Source organism: Lithobates pipiens, unplaced genomic scaffold (genome assembly GCF_037356315.1).
Source record: "Lithobates pipiens isolate NorthernLeopardFrog02 unplaced genomic scaffold, aLitPip1_a1.2 Scaffold_28, whole genome shotgun sequence".
Taxonomy (NCBI): Eukaryota; Metazoa; Chordata; class Amphibia; order Anura; family Ranidae; genus Lithobates; species Lithobates pipiens.
This window is the reverse complement of record NW_027507789.1, coordinates 186,796,094-186,814,419: the sequence shown is the minus strand read 5'-3', so window position 1 is coordinate 186,814,419 and position 18,326 is coordinate 186,796,094. Positions and strand designations below refer to the sequence as shown.

General features: G+C 39.1%; 1 protein-coding gene across 5 annotated transcripts in view; it reads left to right on the top strand.

Annotated features, from left to right (window-relative positions):
* Positions 1–18,326, top strand: part of TANC2 (tetratricopeptide repeat, ankyrin repeat and coiled-coil containing 2) — a 703,225-nt gene that overhangs the window by 285,482 nt on the left and 399,417 nt on the right. For all 5 annotated transcript variants that reach the window (XM_077460125.1, XM_077460129.1, XM_077460128.1 and 2 more), the window contains exon 3: positions 13,148–13,247. In XM_077460125.1, the coding sequence (XP_077316251.1) occupies positions 13,181–13,247 (67 nt within the window). In that variant the 5' untranslated portion in view covers positions 13,148–13,180. The remainder of the gene's footprint in view (positions 1–13,147; positions 13,248–18,326) is intronic.

Genomic DNA, 18,326 nt, shown 5'->3' with positions numbered 1-18,326 from the left:
CGCATCACCCATGTCATGACGGTGCTCTGCCTTGGTTACATAGGCAGAGCTCTGTCCAGCCTCTCTCCTTGACGATTAGTGGGTGCTGGCAGACATCCATTGGCCGGCACCCGCTGATTGGTTTCTGCTGTGACTAGGCTCCCCCTACCTGAAAGTGCAGAATCAAGTACATATATACGTGATTCTGCACAGAAAGGCCACCTTTAAGCAGAAAATATGCTTCTGTTAAGTGGTAATGGAATTTCCCAAAGGAAAACCACTGTTAAAAATTTCTTTGTTGGATTTTTTTTCCATCCTGCTCCTTCGAATTTTCCTTTCACTATGGTTTGAAAATTAACATCATTTTCACTCCACTAACCATTAGAAACTTTGATAAATGGTTGAAAATGAAAATTTTCAAGTGACTTTCTACCAGGGTATGGCCAGCTTAACAAGCCACTTTTAATCACTGATAAAGACTTGCTTCAATAGCATTTGTTTAACCCCCTTCCCGACTGCCGCACGCCGATACCGTATATGTCGGCAGAATGGCACGGGTGGGCAATAGGGCGTACAGGTCCCCTTTAAGATGCAGCATTGTGTGTGCGCACCCAATGCGTGCTCCTTGACTGTGGGTCCCGCGGACTCTTTCCATGGGTGCCTGCGATCGTGTCACAGAGCGGAGGAATGGGGAAGATGCCTATTTAAACAAGGCATTTTCCCGTTTTGCCTATTGACATGACAGAGATCGCTGCTCTCTGTCATCGGGAGCAGTGATCGCTGTCATGTGAGTAGTAGCCCATCCCCACCACAGTTAGAATCACTCCCTAGCACACACTTGGATCGGCCCCTAATTTTTAACCCCCTTCCCTGCCAGTGTCATTAAAACTATCCCCTATTTTTAGACACTATAACTTTTGCGCAAACCAATCAATATACACTTATTGCGATTTTTCTGTTTATTTTTTATTAATTTTTTTCCAAAAATATGTAAAATACATATCGGCCTAAACTGAGGAAAAAAAATATATTTTATATATTTTTGGGGGATATTTATTAAAACAAAAAGTAAAAAATATTACTTTTTTTTTTTTTAATTGACGCTCTTTTTTTTATTTAGAGCACAAAAAATAAAAACCGCAGATATGATAAAATACCACCAAAAGAAAGCTCTACTTGTGGGGAAAATAGGACATCAATTTTGTTTGGGTGCAACATCGCACGACCGCACAATTGTCAGTTAAATCGATGCAGTGCCGAATCGCAAAAAAGTGCTCTGGTCAGGAAGAGGGCAAATCCTCCCGGGCGGAAGTGGTTAAAATGTAACGCTTCCCCTTAGACCTCATGCACACTGAAGCTGTTAGACATTTTTGCATGTTTGGGTGTTTTTTTTTTTTTTGTTTGTTTTTTAACTCCCCTCTCTGTTATCCTATGTGTCCATGCACACATGGCTCTGCCCAATAAATACCCCCTTCCCAGAATGCACAGCGGCCAGGACCTCCTACCGGGCTGTTCTGGGAAAAAAAAAATATTACATAGCTCAACCTAGTTGAGGGCTAAACATATTTTCATCAGACACCCCCAGTACCAGATAAGTGCCAGCTTTATTTCAGTTATATATGTGTTCCCCTTTAATAATCACTCCACTTTATACTGTGCGTTTACTAATCTCTCCATGTCTTTGTTAAGGGCAGTACACATGGCTGATATGTGAGTCAATAGAAACTGCCCAACGTTCGGGCTCATGTGTATGGCAGCCGGTCCAACAGAAGGGTAATGACTGAAAAAAGGTCTGCCAATAGGCATCCGAAGGAGGGGGGCAAATCCTTCCGGGGCGGAAGTGGTTAAAATGTAACACTTCCCCTCGTGCACACTGAAGCTGTTAGACATTTTTGCATGTTTGGGTGTTTTTTTTTTTTTTTTTTTTTTTTTTTAACTCCCCTCTCTGTTATCCTATGTGTCCATGCACACATGGATGTTTTTTGACATTTAACAGAAGGGGAGTTTATGGGCTGTTGTCTGAACGCCCTAAAATCCCGTTCAAGAGCAGTACTTCTGACCACCCAAAAAAATGCAGAAAGCTAAAAAAATGCTCTTTTATCAGCATTTTGTGAGCTGAATGTAAGCTGGTGTAATTAAAGAAAAATGCCCGAAAACGCTGAAAAACATGCATAAAAGCTTTTTAAAAATGCTGCTAAAAATGCGTTCTTGAAGCAGCGTTTCCTGCCAGCAATCCGACATCCGGAACGATTTTTTTGAGTGTCCTGTATGCAAAACCGCTATCTTCATGATGGCTCCAGCTGTGCTTCAACTTACTGATAATTATTTTAGCAGTGTTTTTCCTCTGAAAGTTTCCATTTTTGTGCATGTCCCAGAGGAGGACCCTGTCTGGTGTCAGTGTTATTCCTGATGTGTGTAATCTGTTCATATTGTTTTTTAACATGTAAACTTGCATGCTGTTGTTATCCAATGGATCTTTATTAGGGCTGCAACTAACGATTATTTTCATAATCGGTTAGCTGGCCGATTATTTTTTTTCGATTAATTGGTTAATAACCGTAAAAAAAAAAGTGTGGTGTATAATTTAGTTAATATGTAAAGTTTTAAAAAAAGGCAATTTATTCTTAAATATCTCTATATGCAGTGGTAAAGATAAATAACCAACTATATGGTTAGGGAGCAAAATATCGAATCCACTCTGAAAATAACAGACAGAAGAGATATACTGTATATATTAGAGGGGATATATACTGTATATACTATTAGAGGAGAGATATACTGTATATACCATTAGAGGCTATATACACTATTAGAGGAGAGATATACTGTATATACTAATAGAGGGGATATATATTGTATATACCATTAGATGGGATATACTGTATATACCATTAGAGGAGAGATATACTGTATATACTATTAGAGGAGAGATATACTATTAAATGGTCAATCTGGTAAATATCATCAGACTCATTAACTTTAACCCCATTTTGTTGATGCTCGATTAATCGATTATGAAAATGGTAATCAATTTAATAATCGATTAATCGATTAGTTGTTTCAGCCCTAATCTTTATTGCTAGGTCTGAAACAGTGGTAATGTTAATTAAAACAATTATCTTTGCCTCATTTTTATTTTAAGACCTTTGTGTTTTTAAATGGCCTTAGGCAAATTTTCTCTACATCAAATTTAGTTATGTTTTGAAAGTTACAAGACTTTACTTGGCAAATGGTACAAAAATGACTTTTATCCTTACCATTTTGTGATTGGATGATTCTGCTGTGTGATAAATTTCCCCCAGTGAGATTTTCAGACATTGAAAACGATAAACCCCTTTCTGATCACAACCGTTTGTCATCTACTTCTAATTGTGTGTCATTTTCTATTAAATCCACTGCTTTTTCAGAGTCCTGCTGTGCAGACAGTTGTAATATAGTTGATATAAAAAAAAAAAAACTTCTGTTCTGTTCTACATAGATATACATTTGATTATGTTTATTATATAATTGTAATAAAGGGAATTAATGATGTTGCATATATTTGTTTTTTCTTAATAAAGCTCACGGCTAATACATTTACATTTTTTAAGTCACTGCATATGATTACCATTTATTTTTATATGTAGTAGTTATTTGATCCTGTCCATGTGTCTTTCAGTTTCTCGTCAACTGCTATGATGAAAAAACGTGTTTATAGTGCTCACTAGCTCAAGCTGAAATTTACACATAAGCAAATGAGTTAAAGCAGTGACTCCTTTTCCTTTCTCCCCATAATTGGTTGCCTTTTCTGACAGCTGCGCAAGAAAAGACAAAGACAGAGCCTCCTCCCTCCCCCCTCCTATGCCAAATTTGGCACCTTTTGGCGAGGGGAGCGGGTACCGTTTTTGACAGGTACCTGTTCCCGCTTCCGAGAGATCTCACCGTGTGGCCCCCACAAAAGTGTGGCCCCCCTCCTTCTTCCCCCATCGCCGAGCCAATTAGAAAGTGCATTGCTCTTCGCACATGCGCAGTAAGGAATCGGCTGTGAAGCCAAAAGGCTTCACTGCCAGCTTCCTTTACTACGAATGGCAGCGGCAGCACCCAAGAACCGATGGAAACATTGGTTGGGGTGCCGATATTGCTGCATTTCAGAACAGATAAGTGTCCTAATATTAAGGCCTCATGCACACTGGACGTTTTTGGACATTTTTACAGCTGCTGTTTTGGCTTCAAACGTTTTTTTCTACACTCAATACACTCGCCAGCATGTTAGCCTATGTGTCCATACACACATACGGGGTCAAATCCACTTTACACAATAAGTGCACTTAAAGTGCACTTGGAAGTGCAGTCAATGTAAATCTGAGGGGAATATCTGAAATGAGTGAAAGCTCTGCTGATTTTATTATCCAATCATGTGCAAGCTAATATGCTGCTTTTTATTTTCCTTGCATGTCCCCCTTAAGATCTACAGTGACTGAACTTTCAAGTGCACATGCAGTGCACTTGCCTTTCGGAAATAACCCCCCATAGGTCGTTATTAACTGATTTTGGCTGGGGTATCTTGGCTGTAAACCCCCCCCCCCCCCCAAAACTAGAGGGTTCCTAAAGGAGTTTTTCAGCTATAAAAATGCTCTAACGTCAAACGCCTATAAACGTTCAAAAACGCAGCTCACCAGCGTTTAACATTTTTGATCCCATTAAAAAAACACTACAAAACATTTTTGCAAAAACATTGAAAAACATGGAAAAACTCACTACAAAGCTACTGGTGTTTTTATAACTTTATTATAACGTCCAGTGTGCATGAGGCCTAAAAGTTGGCAGCTACAGTAAATGTGTCTGCTGACTTTTTACATTTTTTTCTGGGGGGGGGTTGGACGGAACACCTCTTCTTTTTTTTTTTTTTTTTTTTTAAGAAGAAATATATATTGCATACATCAGTTTTAAAAAAAACTGTAAAATAAAATTCTCCCAAAACCATTTTGTAAGTGCATTTTATATCTGCCAGGAGTTCTGAAAAGGATTGTATTGGGCTGACATCACAGATTTAGCAGCGCTATAAGATTACTTATCTGCTGTCAGAAGATTTCAAAGTTTCTTTCAATAAACTTTTGGAAAGCCAGATTTTCGATAAGATCCTACGGTATAAAATGGGCACTGTTGATATAATGGCAATTCTGGCTTAGTGCTGATGATTTGGAATGAAAAAGTCATAGACCTGACACCAAATGCACACAGCAGTAACGCACTAAGGGTCCTTTATGGTTTGGCTTTCAATAACATTCTCATCTCTTGCTTTCAATTTGCAGTCTGCACAGTGTTTATTGTAAACTCTATCCTTTAGGAAGCTCCTTTTCCTGTAGTTTTGTCAACATGATACAATATGTACAGGTCTGACGGCAAACCTTTGTTCTAGAAATGGCAAGAGTAATACTAATAATAATAATGCACAGCAGTACATCTAATCAAGAGGGCACGCAAAAAAAAAACTATTCTGATAAACGATAATTTTGTTGGTCTATTTACGACAGGATGTTTTTCCTTTGCTAACAGGAACTCAATTAGCAGCAGTGTCCTGGGTCTTCTGCTGCGATTATTACTATAAATTTCACAGGTACCTGCTGTGCAGACAGATCTGTGCGGTTATTATTTTCCTTTTGTCTTCATAGGCAGAAGTATTGTTTAGCGCTAAACACGTAAAGGTTAAAGGGAACTGTCACTCAAAAGTTAAATGCGAGTTCTCATCCTGCCTAGCACTCATATTTTGTAAATTCATATAGTATTTAGTATATTTATAAATCCTGAATACCATGTAGTCGAATGACTTTTTTTGTAGATCGAAAATAATGTTTTCTATAATCTTTTTTCTGCCAAGCCCTCCACGCTCCTTTTTTTTAAAGCATTTAAAAGTCGTTTTAACTACATGTTAGTGAAGTTATTATGTGTCACTTTCTGCCTTATGCCGTGTACACACGACTGGACTTTTCGACAGCAAAGGTCCGATGGAACGAATCCGTCGGACAATTCAATCGTGTGTGGGCTCCATCGGACCTTTGCTGTCCAAAAATATGTCGCACTTTAGAAATGGAACATGTTTCAAATTTTTTGGCCGGAACTCCACCGAATCCAGTTCCTATCGAGAAATCCGTTTGTGTGTATTCTAGTCCGACAGACAAAAAAAATCGCGCTAGGGCAGCTATTGGCCACTGGCTATGAACTTCCTTATTCTAGTCCGGTCGTACGTCATCATGTTCGAATCCATCAGACTTTGGTGTGATTATGTGTGTGTCCAAGTCCATTCATTCGGAAAGTCTGCCAGAACTCCCCCGAAAGTCCATTGGGAAGACAGTCGGACCTAGTCCGTCAAAGTCTGGTCGTGTGTACGCGCCATTACGTTGTAAAGGCTCCCATGTAGTGGCTGCAGTTTTTAGTGTCATGCCTCATCAATTCCCCCATGTCCATGTATTCATTCACCTAGTTTGTCCTTACTCGTTAAAGGGACAGGCAACTTTTTGTTCCTTTGTGTTGCATGACAAATGTGGGAGTGCTATTGTGATGAAAACACATCTCTTCCGGAAGGATATCCCTAAGTGCTCTGTCTGTGTCTGCGTCAGATAGTTACTATTTAACTCTCACCTGCACCAGTGCTAGACTGAGAGCCAGTGATTGTGGGATATGTCGTTTCTTCACGTGTCAGTTCTTCAAGTACAGATAAAGGGGTGTAGTAGGGCTGTGCTTGGAGAATGTTTATAGATGCTGACACTTCACTAAACATATATTGAAAAAACAGAAGTAAACAATAGTGCAGTACTAAAAAATTACAAACACATAAAGCAAAAAACAATATTGACTACTGGTTCAGAGATATAACACAAAATTAAAACATAAACCACACCAAATCACATGTAAACTGTGTGTAGTGATCAAAGCATGAACATCAAAGGTAGTACAATACAAACAAAAATGAATGCGTTTAAAATTCGGTGAAAAATCAATAGTCCAGTAAGCGTGCTGGCCTTACACATTGGTGGTGGATCACATAGTGATGGGGGAGTTTTCTAATATTCCATTTCTTCATGGGTGATACCAATCCAACCCTATGGTATTCATCTTTTCACAAAAAGTTTACTGTTATTTTTCACCAAATTTTAAACTTCATGATTTTTTTGTTTGTGTTAAACTACCTTTTGATCTTCATGCTGTGATCACTACGGACATTTCACATGTGGTTTATGTTGTTCTGTGGTACTGGGAGTTCTATCTCTGAACCAGTAGTCAATATTGTTTTTTGCTTTATATGTTTGTAATTTTTTAGCGCTGTATTATTGTTTACCTAAAGCTGACTTTCGGTGATTTTTTTTTCATCTTTCCATCTATTAAATCTTCTGCCATTGTTTTAACTTTGGATAGTAAAACATTTTTTTTCTGCCAGTAAATGCAACATCGCTGGATGGAGATGGGGCTCAGGTAAGCATTGGGGGGCTGGGGGGGCTGGGGGGGCTACTGCACACAGGTTTTTTTATCTTGATGCATAGAATGCATTAAGATAAAAAAAAACCTTCTGCCTTTAGGACCACTTTAAAGTGTATTGTTGGGGAAAATTAGAGAAAAAAAAACTCCTGTTCCGTACATACCTTTTATTACATGCACATTTTTCCATGTTTTGTATCTTTTAAAACCACTGCTCATCTTATACCTACATGTACCTCATGAACAATCTTTTGATAGAATAAGTCATCTGATGTTTACATGTATTTAATAATCTTTCCTCAAATACTTTTAAGAATACATGTATTTCCTCTAGAGAATCGCACATAAAAATGGTTGGGTTCCACCTAGGGTTTAACTGACTAGGCTTTAAGAATCTTGAAAGAAAGTAGGAGATTATATCATATGTAAAACAAACCTAAACCTCAGCCTAACCCTTGAATAGTTTATACCCTCTTTGCTACCCCAAGAAGCAACCCAAACCCATGAACAAAAATGCAATATATTCAGCTTGCCAGTCTTTAGAAGCTATGACTTTTCGTTTTCTCTCTGCATAAAAAAATATTTTTTGCAAGCACAGCAAAAAACACTGGTCGATCCTGCCAGAAATCCAGCAATCTCTTAACTCGCTATTTGGGTTGACAAGTCTTCATTATGAGCCCTGCCTTCGTTCATGTACTAGGGATCAAGTTCCCTTTTCTATAACGTGCCATACATACAAGTAGAGGTGTTCTGTAATCCAGCACAAATGAACTGGGCAAGGCTGACATCACTGCCTGGGATTTCGGAGGCAATGTTATGTCAGCTCTTTATGGGAAGATAGGAGCTCACTGGATTTTTGGCAGATCAACAGGTATTTTCCTGTTCTTTCAGTGTTGTAAAAGGATAAGGGCAATGTGCATGTATTGCACTGATATACAGTATGTAATGTTTTTTTGCTAATTTTGCCTAAATATACACTTAAAGCCCTATTTGTGTGAGTGGTTAATACTTGTGTTCATGCAATGTACTAAAATTGTAATTTGACAACATAGGTGTGCACAGCCTATTGCATTAGGGTGTGCACCCGAAACACACGTGTATATATGTGTGTGGGGGGGGGGGAGAGCACACCGCAGCAAATAGTGGGTGTTGGAATATTGCATTAAGAGTGGGAGGGTCCTAAAGGGGCATTTAATACCAAGAGTGAGCTACTTATAGAGTGCAGAGTTCAGGAGTGCATTATGTGCATAGATCGGGAGTTCGTAATGTAGATTGCAGGGATTGCAGGGTTCAGGAGTGTTATGCACAGAGTGCACAGTGTACACAGTGTACAGGAGTGTAGGGTTCAGGAGTGCAGGGTTTGGGAGTGTGCTATGTACCGAATGCAGGGTTTGGGAGTGTGCTATGCACCGCGTGCATGGTTTGGGAGTGTGGTATGCACAGAGTGCAGGGTTTGGGAGCGTGTGCATACCACACTCCCAAACCCTGCACTCGGTGCGTGCCACACTCCCAAACCCTGCACTCGGTGCGTGCCACACTCCCAAACCCTGCACTCGGTGCATACCACACTCCCAAACCCTGCACTCTCCTGAGTGTCAATAACTGGTGTTTAACATAAGTATAGTGCATCAGTTACTACAATATGAGTGAACACAAGCTACCCATATCCATAGGGTAAATGTTAGAATTACCAAATCACTTTTTTTAATTAGAATTAAAAAAAAGAACCTCTTTCTTGCTCTGTTTCCAGAAAGACCTTGCCATGTGGATAAGCAGGAAGCAGAGCAAATATGGCTGCACCCAGTTACATATATAATTACAAACTGTACATAAAAACAAGCCTTTTAAAATGTTACCACGCGTTAATAAGGTTTACATTTAATTGATCGTGTTCACAGGCACATAAAAGCAACCAATAAAAATGCTTTGTCAACAAACAATATTGGAAGGGCAGAGACTGTTAATTTCTTTAGGTCTACACACCCTGGCTTTAAATATATAGGATCGTGTGCAAGTAGGTGGAACAGAATTGAAACAGACACTAATTCACTTATGTTCCGCATAATCCTCCTTTTTCCAGCATAAAAGAATATCTGTATAGCTGATCCCTCTATTAAGGCATTTTCAGTGACTTAATGTGCAGTTGGTATTATTACGCCCCACAAGCACATATCCAGCCATTGTTCCTTTATGTGCATTAATGGTGGAACAGGTGCTCTGCGGGCTCAGGGAAAACATAAACAAAATCTTCAATGAAAAGGCTCTGAGTTGGCCAATATAATTGGCAGTTTTTTAGTCATTATGGCAAGAAAATATGGGAGCTGCATGAATACAACCTAGATACCTGCATATTTTAAAAGCAAGTCAGCAATGGCAGTTCCCAAATTTATATTCATACAGAATTTCTTTACACATAGATATTTCTATATTAGCCATTAAGCTTTCAGTGGCTCAGTGCAATTATAGGTTGATAGTTGGTAAAATCGAATAAAGACACCAGTCCATCCAGTTCAACCTAGGTGTGTACGTATGTATCTGTTTCTACCACTTCCCAAATCCCTGTATATTGTGTTCAATAAGCTGACCGTCTAAAAGTTTTTTTGAAATTAGTAATGGTTCCTGCTAAAACCACCGATTGTGGAAGGGATTTCCACATTCTTACTGCTCTAATGGTAAAGAACACCTTACAGCGTTTAAGGTTGAACCAGTTCCTGTCCAACATCATTGAGTTGCCACATGTCTTCTTGAGTGATGTTGGCATTACCAATAAGATATTTGTATATTGCTATCATATCCCCTCTTCAATGTCTCTTCTCCAGGGAGCATAAGTTAAATGTTTGTAATCGTTCCTCATAAATTAGGTCCTCCAGTGTCTCCTTTTTAGTTTTGTTGCCCTCCCCTGGACTTTCTCCAGTTCCAGCAGAACAAAGCAGAGTTTTGTAGAGTTGCAAACTTAGTTTTTATCTCTTTGAGTAAATACCCTTTTTAATGCATGGTAATATTCTGCTGGCCTTGCTGCAGTTTGCTGTTGCTGAGGCGGTCATCAACTAGGACCCCCAGATCTTTTACCATCCTTGATTCACCTAGGGCAGTGATGGCGAACCTTGGCACCCCATATGTTTAGGAACTACATTTCCCATGATGCTCATGCACTCTGCAGTGTAGTGGAGCATCATGGGAAATGTAGTTCCAAAACATCTGGGGTGCCAAGGTTCGCCATCACTGCCCTAGAGGTTTTCCCTCTAACATGTAGCTTGCATTCATATTTTTAACCCCCATGTGCAATATATAACATTTCCCTACATTGAGCCTCATTTGCTATGTGTTAACCCGCCCTTCTATTTTGAGGTCTTCCTGTAAAGTTGCTACATCCTGTTGTTAAATTATTGCCCTGCTTAACTTTGCATCGTAAACAAACACCGAGATTGAACCATTTATTCCTTCTATATCATTTATGAACAAGTTAAACAGGATTGGTCCCCCAGAACCCCGGAGTACTCCACTTATAATTTCAGACCATTCAGAAGATGTGCTATTTGTCACCACTTAGTGTATGGCCCCCTGTAACCAGTTTTTATTTCTAGGTACGCCAACAGACCTCAATTTGTGGATTAGGTGTTTATTGGTCAATATGGTGTCAAATTATTTGGTGAAGTCTAGATGCACTACATCCACAGGCCTTCCTTTATCCAGATAACAGCTTGCTTCCTCATTGAATGTTAATAGGTTGAGCTGACACGAACAATCTTTTCATAAATCCATGTCGGTTGATACTATTCTTATGAGCTGTATCTTGGATATGGTCTCTTATCATCCCCTTTGCAAACTATTGATATTAGTCTGACTGGCCTGTAGTTTTCCAGGCACAATGCCTTCGGAACTCCGCAGAAAGTCCGGTCATGTGTACGTGGGATAACAGCTTTTCTTCTAAGATTGCCCAGTATTTGGCTCTATCCATCCACGATGCTGCCACCATGTTTCACGGTGGGGATGATGCATTCAGGGTGATGTCCGGTGTTCGTTTTCTGCCACTAATAGCATTTTGCTTTTAGCCTAAAAATTTCAATTTTGGTCTCATCTGACCAGAGAACCTTCTTCCACATGTTTGCTGTGTCCCCTACATGGCTTCTTGCAAACTGCAAACAGGACTTCTTATGACTTTCTTTCAACAATGGCTTTCTTCTTGCCACTCTTCCATAAAGGCCAGATTTGTGAAGTGCACAAATAATAGTTGTCCTGTGGACAGATTCTCCCACCTGAGCCGTGAATCTCTGTAGCTGCTCCAGAGTTACCATGGCTCTCACCTCTTGGCTGCTTCTCTGATTAATGCTCTCCTTGCCCGGCATGTTTAGGTGGATGGCCTGGTCTTGGTGGGTTTGCAGTTTTGCCATACTCTTTCCATTTTCAGATGATGGATTGAACAGTGCTCCGTGAGATCTTCAAAGCTTGGGATATTTTCTTATAACCTAACCCTGCTTTAAACTTCTCCACAACTTTATCCCTGACCTGTCTGTTGTGTTCTTTGGACTTCATGATGTTGTTTGTTCACTAGGGTTCTCTAACAAATCTGTGAGGGTTTCACAGAACAGCTGTATTTATACTGAGATTAAATTGCACACAGGTGGATTGTATTTACTTTTAAGGTGACTTCTGAAGGCCATTGGTTCCCCTAGATTTAGTTAAGGGTATTAGAGTAAAGGGGGCCGATTACAAATGCATGCCACACTTTTCAGATTTATTTGTAAAAAAAACAAAAAAAAAAAACATTTATTTTCCTTCCACTTCACAATTATGTGTCACTTTTGTGTTGGTCTATCACATAAAATCCCCCAAATTACATTTATGTTTTTGGTTGTAACATAACAAAATGTGGAAACTTTCAAGGGTTATGAATACTTTTTTTAAGGCCCTGTGTATGTATGTCGGCCCATTCTTGAATAATGGTATCACATTAGCTTTAAAACGGGTGGGAGATGGAGGACACTTTTAATAAGCAGACCTTGTATTTTAGGTGCAAGGACTGCTCTAAGGCTGGATTCACACGTGCGGTATGAATGCCATCTCCATTTTTTCTACGAAGAGAAAAAGCAGCTGGTTAGCGATTGCGCTCCATTGTATCTGTGGATCAGCTGAGCAGGGAGAGGGGGGAGGTGTAGTGAGGAAGGGGAGAGAATTATTGTTCACAGCAGAACACATCTGCAAATCAAATACATTCCTATAGAAGATTATGTGCCTGCAATTCGCACCGCAATGCCCAGAAAATGCTCAAGTATTTTGGGCAATGCGGAGTGCGAATGCAACGCACATAGGTGAAGCAGACTCATTCAAATGAACAGATTTTAAAAGGTCACCGCATCCAATTCGCATTGGGTGTGAACCCAGCCTAAAAGCCACTTGTTAATATTTCTTAGGCTGATTTCCCATTCTTTTTTTTTTTTTAAAAGCAAAGGAAAATAAAACCAGATTATACATTCTTTCCAGGGGATCGGTCCATGCTACATATCTCTGTTAGTAGACTGGTCCTTTTCATGAGAAAAAAATCATCACATATTTAAATGTTTCACTATCTTATCCAATGCATAATGTTTTTTTCCACTTTAAAGACATCAGTAATTTCTAGAACCCCAAAAATAGGTTGCGGGTAGCCTTTCACTGCCTTCAGATATGTTGTGCGGCTAAATATCATCTGATTATCTAATTGGACCTTTTGTTTCAGATTTCTGCCTGACGTGAAACTAGTGGTGCAGACATGTTTCGGAACAGTCTGAAGATGCTTCTCAGTGGTGGAAAATCCAACAGGAAAAACCGGTCCAGCGGTAAGACAACTCCTGATAAACCATTTGGTAGTCCTTTAAATTCTGTTTTCAGTTCTACTGCAGCTAATACTGTATAGAGTTCAGTAAGATTATTATATTGGCTGGGATGCTCAGCAAATAGGGATGTATTATGGATGGGATTAGCAGCTTGACATCATTTTGTTAGTAAATAAGTATGGAAAATGTTGCTTCATCTTATTATTATTTTTATGCAGAGTTTATAAAGTTATGTCAGTTTGTGCAGCGCTTTACATAAAAAACTGTTGACATTCTATTCTGAAAGAAAATGCAAAAATATGACAGTTATCGTCTAAATTTTTTATTTTTGATGGGTGCTGTAGAAAATGCTGGTAATTTTATAGAGACCGTCACTATGGCTATTCCGGCTAAGTGCCGTTCTCATGGCTGCCGCCACAAAATACCCGCTGTTTCTGACTTTGGGGGTAGCATGTGACCTCTTCTTATAATGCATTTCTTAGGCCTAGTTGCTAACTGCTAGGCCTTTAGCACTATGACATGATGAAGAGGGTGACATCACTGCTCCCTTTAATCTTCTTGGCACCACTTTTCTGGGGGGGCTGATTTACGAAAACTGAACAGTGCAAAATCGGGTGCAGCTTTGCATAGAAATCGGCTTTCAGTTTTTGAAAGGATAACTTCACCTTTTGCCAAAAAAGAATAAATGCACATTTTTTTGCAGGTAAAAAAATGTGCATTTATTATTTTTTGTTGCAGGAGCCTATAAAGCATTGCATGAGATCGCTGATGCCATGACGGTCTCCTGCAAGACCTGTCAGTGTATCTTCTTGCTCGTCAGGAAGCATGAATGAACTACCACGTCCTGCACCAGAAACTGACCAGAAACTGACTGCATGGTGTGAACTAGAGCCATTAGAATACATGGAAAACACTGTGCATGCATTTTTATTGCAGAAAAAAAGCACACGGAACTGCTTCTGGTGTGAACTAGCACTTAGGAATGCTTCCAGCAGCCCTTTTTTAAAACCTCTACTGACCTGGCCAGAACCAGTTCTTGAGGGAGTCTATTCCACACTTTCACAGCTCTTACTGTGAAGAAGCCTTTCTGTATGTGGAGGTTAATTCTCTTTTACTCTAGATGTCTTTGTGATGACCTTAAAGTGAATAAGTCCAGGTTCTACTATATGGACTACTTATGTTATACGCGGTGATTATATTCCCACTTCATCTCCTCTTCTCAAGAGAGAATACATTTAGTTCAGCTGATTGTTCCTCGTAGCTGAGCTCCTCCACTCCTCTTGTCAGTTTGGTTGCTCTTCTCTGCACTCCGTTCCCCAATATCTTCTTTGTGAAACTGGTGCCCAAAATTAAAGTGCATATTCCAGATGAGGTCTTACTGATGCATTTCTCTTGGCACAAGTTTCTGTTGGATTTCCCTGCCCTTTACCCTTTATTCTACCATTGAAAACAATGTGAGGCTGTGCTCTGCATTGTTGTTGTAAAAGGTATTCCAGGAACAGGTCCAAAACCATTCTTAGTGTGGGAATAAATTAGTGAAGACGCTTTGCCACCATAGGCTTAAACTGACCATAATGAACCGAATGATATCTGAGCATTGGGTAGCCATGTCTTTTTTTTTTTTTTTTTTAACGCTATATCATCGGATCCGAAAATTGAAGAAATCGGGTAGATAATCGTTGGCCGAACAGCAGGGTGAATTTGATTTAAATCACTAGTAAAAAGGTTTGATTTAAATCGACTTTATTTAAATCATACTACTGTCATCTCTGTCCTGCTGTGGTTCCTCCTCTGACCCGCTGTTGACTCACCGACAGTCCCATTCACTTTAATGGGACGGCTGGTGATGCGGCAGTGATACAACAAGGTGAGGGACGTGGCGGCAGCGGGTGAGTGGATGCCCGCTAACTGGCACTGCCATAATGGATCTGAAATGACAGGTGCTCTTTAAATGTAAGGACTTATTCTTGCTGGTAGTTGGAATCTTTAATATTTGCAAACAAAATGAAGGTTTCCTATTTAAAATAATAAGCTGTCAGGTTAGTAAAACAATGATATCAGAACCGATTCAATCATACAGTTTGTAGTGTACATAGATTTGCAAAACAATGGGATAAAGGAATATTTCTGAGCTTTGTTTTACCTTATGGTTACTGTGAAATTGTGTGAATGCATCAATGCAGTGCTTGTTATCTCAGCTTGCAGAGCTTGGATTCATTGAATGAGTTTACCAAAAACGTAACTATTGTAGAATATAGTCTCATGCCACACAACTAGGCTCCATTTCATGCTGAATAAACAAAATTATTAATGTATCCTAAATAGAAAACAATCTTTTTTTTTTTTTTTTGTTTTTAACTCCAAAAGCATTTTATTCAAATAAATTTGCTAAAAATACAAAAAATCGATTTTTTAAATCCAAAAAATCAGATTTTTTTTTTTTTTTTTTTTAATCGTTGATTTATATCCACCCTTCCGAACAGTGACTTCGGCCAATCAGCTGCAGTCACTGCTTTGGCAGTATCCACTCTATTCTAATAACCGCTACCACTGGCTGCCAGGAGACAGTATTGTCAGCTGGAGGCTTGTCTGTCTGCTCTGTTAAGGCTGGATGGAGGAATAGGTTTTTTTTTATTTATTTTTTTGTTTTTATTTTTTTTTAATGATTGCATTGATGGTGTAATTTTCTTTCCTGCAACCAAATCTTTTGATCAGTCAGTGTTGATGGGGGAATCCCACGTGGAGTTATTGTGGGGGGGCGGGAAGTGGGGGCACAGGTAGCTGCCCCTGCAGGGAGAACACAGTGATTATTGCTAGCCGCTATCACGTATTTCAACATGCTGGTTGTACCCAAGTCGATCGATGGATCAACTTTGTTACATTCAGCCTGCCCATAGAAGGTTTAAATCTTAGCCAGTCCCTGCTGAACTGGTCGACCATCAAACCATCTATGGCTGGCTTTAGTTTAGCCTGTAGGCTAAGCAAAAACAATCAATGAGCTTTACTAATGCTTACTGTATTATGTAATGCTTGCCTTTGTTTCTAAGAACCCTTCATGCTCTAGCAGGTAGCACAAGATATTTATTTGGTTATTTTAATTATGGCCATCCTTATATTAAATGTTCATTTCTGCAATAGGCTTGTGTGTGGATAATATAGCTCTGAATTACGCATTTCTAATTTCCTAAATTGTCCAGCAGGAGGCAGCAGGCTGCCACTTTGAATTATCTTGACGCATATACAATGAGGAGAAAATTTGCAGTGCTGGCATCTTGGATTGCCACCATGAATTACAAGTATGTATCTGCAGTGGCAAGTACAAACAATAGGAAAAAAAAAATCGAAAAAAAACCACATAAAAGCAACTTTTAAATGGTGAAATCACAATTTAGAGGCCTTATTCTGTGCTTGCCAAGCTTGTGGCCTGTTCAGTTTTTGTACACATACAGTCTTGTGCAGGTGATCATTTCATAGAAATTAATAGCTTCCTGTACAAATAAAATTATATATAAGCAAGGCACATGTGACCTTGCCAGGAACAGAAAATGTGATGTCACAAATAAGTACACATATGTATTGTCTGTAATGATTTAGGTTTATTATTACTGTGGGGAAAAAAAAAAATCTGTGACCATGGCGAAAAAAATTTAAGTTCTCTTCAAGTGAACAGCAAACTGCAAACTTCGACGTCAACTTTTTTCTTATGTCAATGGATATATATGTATAGAAATATGCTGCGCTGATTCATATACCAAAAAAACAACCAAATCAACATAGTGTCAAATATATAAACCTGTGTATAAATAGGATCCAAAATCTCTGTAGGACAGTCCTTCATACAAATGTCTGTGAATAAAGTTGTGATACAATTCACCAATCATGATCAAGCCCATATAAACAGTTCAGTTCGGTGAGAATAGATTGTGTGATTACAAAAACAAGAAATCAGAAAGGCGCACGCACCAGACTCAAATTTGAGTTTGGTGCATGCGCCTTCCTGTTTGTTTTTGTAGTTGTACTTTGGATTCCCCCTTCTGAGGAGGGTTGCATCCACCAAGCATCTGGATTTGTTGTTCCAATATTTTCCATCCAACTGTAGGGGACCTCCTAGCACTGGAAGTGACTGTTTCTCTTTCGTTCATTGACGGACACAGCTCCAGTAATCTTGACCGTAGGGTTATTACGCCACCTTCAGGAGAGGACTAGGCAGAACATGTAATGCATGTGAAAAACAGAACTGTACAGTTCCACCCAGGGGAAAATACACTCCCATAATAACTGAATAAAATCAACAGAATCACTTTAAAACCATTCCAAAGTTGCTAGGGTGGAAGGCTCTAACATTGGTAATATACAAATACCTTCGGCTGCATGTAAAAGCACTCTTGATCTGACCATCGAGACAAAGAGAGATTAGATCTCTGATTGCCTCTACGGCCTTGGAGGACCCGAGCAACATCATGGCGTCACTTCCATTCCAGGGCGGTAGTAAATAATTTAGGTTACCAATAAAGGTAAAGGACAGCTTTCAGGTCTTTTTGACCCCAAATCTCTCCATAAAGAGGACCTGGCAGACTTATTTCTATTACAGGGGATTTTTAAATTATTCTTAATAATGAATAAAAGTAATTAAAAAAATAATAATTACGGGACAGTGAAAAAACTAAATTAGAGAGGAAATTTTTTTTTTAAAGCGGCCCTATCCCTCCGTGCTCGCATGCAGAAGTTAGCATATACATAAGTCACACACGCATATGTTAAACTATGTTCACACCACACATATGAGGTGTGAATGTTAGAGTGAGAGCAATAATTCTAGCGCTAGGCATCCTCTGTAACTCTGAACTGGTAACCTGTAAAACAATTTAAAGTGTTGCCTATGGAGATTTTAAGGTAGTATGTCGGCATTCCATGGGCGTACGCAATTTTAAAACGTGACATGTTAGGCATCGGCATAACATCATATTTCATATTTTACAAAAAATATTGAAGTAAAAATGTTAATCATTTTTTTTTTATTAATTATACTGTTTTTTGTTTTTTTTTTCAAAAAAAGTGTTTGAAAAACCGATGTGCAAATAC